Below are 5,238 nucleotides of genomic sequence, written 5' to 3' on the forward strand. Positions count from 1 at the left end.
ATCAGAATAGAATGGAATGGAATAGATCAGAATAGAATGGAATGCTAAACTCTCTGCAGGTTCTTGTCTTTGTCGTCCGCTCTATGCAGCTGGCTTTGGAAACACACGGCGAGAAGGTGGGGGCCGAGTGGTGAGGGTAACGGGGGCGAGAAACACAAAAGTAACGCAATAGTTACTTTAGCTAGTAACTAATTACTTTTCTTGTGGAGTAACTCAGTTAGTAACTCAGTTACTTTTTGGACGTACGTACTCTGTTTCTGCTTAGATAAGATAATAGTCATTCACCCAGTAAGATAATCTGGATATAATCTGAGATGGGGGAGCTGGTTTGGAAAGGATTGGGGCCAAGATCTCAGCCTTGAGGAGCTCCATGTTATGTTTGCTACAGGAAGAGCTAAAACTGTTCATGTTTTCTCTCTGGTTCGTCAAACAGAGGATGAAGGAGCAGGTGGGTCACAGGCAGGCGTTTTCACCCAGAATCCCACCGCTCCAGAGGTCGGATCAGCGCCCAGCAGAGAACCTCTGCAGCCCAGTTTGGATCACGAGGAGTACTGGGAGGAAGGGGAAGATATGGAGAATGACAGGAAGGAAAAAGAGGGAATCATCCCGCTCACCACAGATCCTTCTCCCACCACTGGCTTCACCGAGACGGAGTTGGATCCCGGCCTGGAGGAGCCGATGCAGGTCGGTTCAGATTCCCTTCACACAATTAGAAAAAAAAAAAGTCTGTTCTCTCACCTGTGAATGTTTCAGGTGGTTTGTTTGAACTGGAGTGAGCTGGCTGGGCGTGGCTACGTGGTCCTCAACATGACCAAGAACATGAACTGTGTAAGTACCAGGAACCACTTTGGTTCCTTTAGATTTATCTGCCCTTGGCCTCATTAATACCCTGATTCAAAACAACAAACCCTGGATAACTGGGATTAAATCAAGCTATTTGTGCCAAATCCCTTAAAGCATCACATCAAACAAACAACTGTTCAAAGATTCATTTACACCCAGTTTATTTTCCAATCTGAACCCTTGTCTGGTCTTAAATCTCCTGCTGCTCTTCCTCCAGCAGTGACTGAGCTAACAGTAATTAGCGCCATCCTTTGATGGAAGCTCCAGTTCTATGGAAGAAAAACAGTCTCATTGAAATATGTCTTTTAGTTACAATGAATTTTAAACACTGAATTTTTTTAGCTCCGAATTTTAGACGCTGAGTTTATTTACACATTGAATAACTTTTTATCTGGTGAAAATTACCCACAAAAAATTTGAATGCAAATGTGTCGACCTTTTGGTGAACTGAAGCCAAAGCAACCTACAGTCAATGCAGTCGAGCAGCTCCTAGCCAATGAAATTAGCTCATTTGGTCATTCAACAAAAGGTCAACACATTTACAGGCCAATTTTTTGCAGCAGAGCGTGCCTCTTGGCGCAGTGGTTAGCGTGCACGTCCCATGTACGGAGGCCTTAGTCCTCGACGCGGCCGACCCGGGTTCGAATCCAACCTGTGTTCAATGGCCGCATGTCTCACCCCCTTTCCTGTCAGCCTGCTGTAAAGAAAACAAGCCACTAGTGCCATAAAAAAAAAATCTAAAAAAAACCCCTTTTTTTTTTGCAGTCAAAATTTTTGCTCATGAATTTTTTCAGTCGAATTTTTTGCAGGTGATTTTTTTTCAGCTGATTTTTTTTTTTGCATCTCAACTTTTTGTTGGCTAATTTTTTGCAGCTGAATTTTTGCAGGCAAATACGGTGAACAGAAAAGGCAGATTCCAATGAGTGTTTTTCTTCCATACATTTCAGGTTTAAAGGAACTGCTTTCTAAACATCTCAGGCAGTTTCTTCAAGTTTGTTCCAATTTTTCCATGCCATGTTGCATTTATCTGACCTGAGCCTCAGTAAGAATCGGCATAGAAGTGGGAAGAAAAACAACGGCCATGGCGGACGATAAAGTCGAGAACAGTCTTTATTTTCAACCATCTTGAAAAGACTGTGTTGTTAATGCACTGACTTTAGTTTGGATAGAAATGAAAGATCGCTAGATGCGCTCCTGCATCATCCATGTTTTCTTCTGTAAACACAGAGCACGCTCACTTGTGACGTCATCGCCTCCTCTGCTGCGCATGCGGGACACTTGCGCTGTTTGAATACAGTTCACACCAGAGATCACATACAATTCGCATAGATTTGAATAGTGAATGACCACGCAAAATCGGATTTAACAAAAAAAATGGAATTGAGCATCACTGCAGAGTGAACGTAGCCTAAATGCTTCTGGTCCCGGGGTTAAGCAGTCTCTGAATCAGATGACTGATTCTCTCCTTCAATCTGTTAACGAGACACTTTGATTCAGGTTTGCTGAAGCAGGGATGCATCTACAGACTGCAAGGCAGCGGATCTCAGCTCTGAAATTTATTTTGTTTTCTAAATGTATTTATTTTTGAAATCTAGTCTTTGACAAACAGTGATTAAAAGCTGATAGCTGCAGGCTAAGCTCCTCCCAGGCACTAGGTGGCGCACTCCCACTCACCCGCTCTCCTTTGGTAATGTTTGCCAGCCAATTTCCACCTTTGGTTAGCATTAGCAAATATTGAACTTAGTTATCCAGATTTTTTTATGTTTTTTTTTTGCTTCTTTTTATTTGATTAAATTTATACTTTTTGGCTTGAATCTAGAGAAATATAACGTAGAAGAAGCAATTTCTCCGTCCATCTTTGATCCAAACCCTGCAATGATCCGTTCTTCTGTTAGGAGTAGACTGTCACCGTCGCGACATTTACCCCATACTGCTCCCAGTGCATTAACGGTTTCCACGGTAACCTGCTGAGGCCACGGTAACGTCGTGGATCGCTGAGTGTTCGAGCTTCATAGAAAATGTGTTTGTTTGTGAGACAGGAGGAGTTTCGTGTTTGCCAGGGCGTCCAGCTGCTGAAGATCATCGAACGTGAGTTTGCACGCAGGATGAACAGCCCTGAGGGATCATGGGTACTTTACCTCAGCAAGCCAACGCATCAGCAACACCAGCTGCTGATGAACCTGGCGTCTGGATGGGGTACGCTTCTCTTCTGTTGCTCTTAAACCAAACTGTTAGCAAAACAGGACTTTAGGAACAGCAAAATGTTCTCACTTTGATGAGTCTCTCTGGAGTCGTAGACGGGTAGATGTTGGCCAATGGGGCGGGTAATTGCTGTTCATCATGTTCTGTCTTTTAGGAGTCATTGCTGCTCAGGAAGTTCTGGACATGTTAGGAGAAATCAGGACGAGCCTCAATAAGGTACAGAAACATTTATCTAGCATTGAGTCTGTTCTGTTGGTCTGCTTTAGTTACAATTATACTTTCACTTTTGATCTACAGCTTTTTGTCAATAAATTTGAAATTTGGGATCATAGTTGAATTCTGATTTCTTCTTTCTTACATCGCCATTTAGCGAAAAATGTCATGGTTTTATTTTTGGTCCGTAACGTCCTGCTGCCTGATCTTTTAAAGTGTTTCATCGACTATTCTTCAGATTTCCTTAAAATGTTTTTTGTTTTAAAGGAAAAGTCCGGTCCTCCAGGAATAATCAATGGATCATTGTTTATACCTAAAACTAATATGTTCGCGGTGATTTAATGAATTTAGCGTTAATCAGAAAAAGAATGAAAGCAATAATTTTAATTGCGATCATCAGGGCAAGAAGATGTTTGGAGCTAAATGCAGGACCAAGTTCTAGAAGGAACCACCCTAAACATACCATCAGAGCTTCACAATCGAAAAAGTTTAATTTTTTCTGTTTGGCCTTGAAAAAAGGAAAACAAAGCCAATTTCTGCTGATGTCCTTCAGACGACCTTGGTCAGTTTCTGGGATCTGCAGGAGAATAAAATTCCCCTGAATGATTCTTCTGCTGGTGCTTCTCCTCAGGTTGGAATCCAGAACTACAGCGCAGCCAGCAGCTGTCAGTCTCGGCCCAGTAAGACTCGCAGCGACTACGGTAAACTGTTCGTGGTGCTAGTCATCATCGGCTCCGTCTGCATGGTGATCATCACGTCCGGGTTCATCTACATCTGCTGGCAGAGGAGGCTGCCTGGAGTGAAGAGCATGGTAGGTCCACACGTTCTGGTTTGCTTGAACTTGGACCCATTTTGGGGTTTTTAGGCTGTAACATCATCCAAGAAATTGATAAACTGATTCATCTCACCAGAATCCAGCTCGCTGATCATAGAGAGGTGAGGTCAGCCTTTAAAAATGATTTCGGACTCCCTTCGTGTCCACATGGTTTAATCAATGATCAATTGTCCTTGGAGTGACGTCTGCCGGCTGTCCAGCTTAGGCTCTGCCCCTGCAGTGGTTTCATGATCACATTATCTTAGCTTTGACCCTGATTAAATGCTGTCGCTAACGTCCAGCAGACCAATAGAAATGTGTCCTCACTTCGGAGGAAAGCCCGCCCCCCAGATCCAGCACAGAACCACCGGATAATCTCATCATAGGACGCCACGGACCACGAAATGTTTATTTTGAAATGAAAAAAAAACAAACTAAAGCCTCTTTCCACATGAAAATAGCAGGTTAAAGTGTGTTTTCTTCAAACATGAATCGACCCGCTAACAATCAACATCTGGTTCCCTTTCCAATGGCAAAAGAAGCTGGTCTAACCCCTCACTGGCAGCTGCCTGGCCTCTTTTACCCCCGTAGCTGCATGTCCTGTGACATCATCATGCTGGCTTTGCGTTGATGATGTCACCAGTGTGACAGAAATCAGGAAAGTAAACAATGAAGAGCATCATGGAAAGAAGCCATGGGGTAGTCAGTGTGCTTCATTGTTTCTCTCTATTATCTGTCTGAATCCGTCTCACCAGAGCTGCTCCATGTTTACCCAATGGAAACCGAGTTGATTCTGCTTGTTAGATCAGAAGCGACTGACGCAATGTGCTGACGTCCGTATGGTGCATTCAATGGTCTCATGTAATTTAGCGGGTCGACCCGGTGTTCTGTCAAATCATCAACAGGCATGTGCAAGATGTCACATCGCTTTTATGCTTTTAGTTTTGTATGAAAAATACACTTTAAACTACCTCAATGGGCATGTGTCCCTTTAGTCACGTACAAAAAAAAAATTCAGATGGACATACACTTTAAAAACCACCAAAAAGTAAGTAGTCAAATAGCTGTTTTGTCCATGACTACAGGGATACACACCTTTTAAGGTAATTTAAAGTCGTAGTGAAGCGGCTGTTCCAATCGTTGCATTTCTGAATTCTCCCGAGTGG

General features: G+C 43.1%; 1 protein-coding gene across 1 annotated transcript in view; it reads left to right on the forward strand.

Annotated features, from left to right (window-relative positions):
* podxl2 (podocalyxin-like 2) overlaps positions 1–5,238 on the forward strand; it is a gene marked incomplete at its 5' end in the record, with an annotated part of 20,174 nt that overhangs the window by 7,454 nt on the left and 7,482 nt on the right. Inside the window, 5 exons of the mRNA XM_015375264.1 lie at positions 434–684; positions 754–828; positions 2,883–3,039; positions 3,200–3,261; positions 3,890–4,069. Coding sequence (XP_015230750.1) covers positions 434–684; positions 754–828; positions 2,883–3,039; positions 3,200–3,261; positions 3,890–4,069 — 725 coding nt within the window. The remainder of the gene's footprint in view (positions 1–433; positions 685–753; positions 829–2,882; positions 3,040–3,199; positions 3,262–3,889; positions 4,070–5,238) is intronic.

The sequence above is a fragment of the Cyprinodon variegatus genome, unplaced genomic scaffold (assembly GCF_000732505.1).
Source record: "Cyprinodon variegatus isolate N-32 unplaced genomic scaffold, C_variegatus-1.0 Scaffold116, whole genome shotgun sequence".
Taxonomy (NCBI): domain Eukaryota; kingdom Metazoa; phylum Chordata; class Actinopteri; order Cyprinodontiformes; family Cyprinodontidae; genus Cyprinodon; species Cyprinodon variegatus.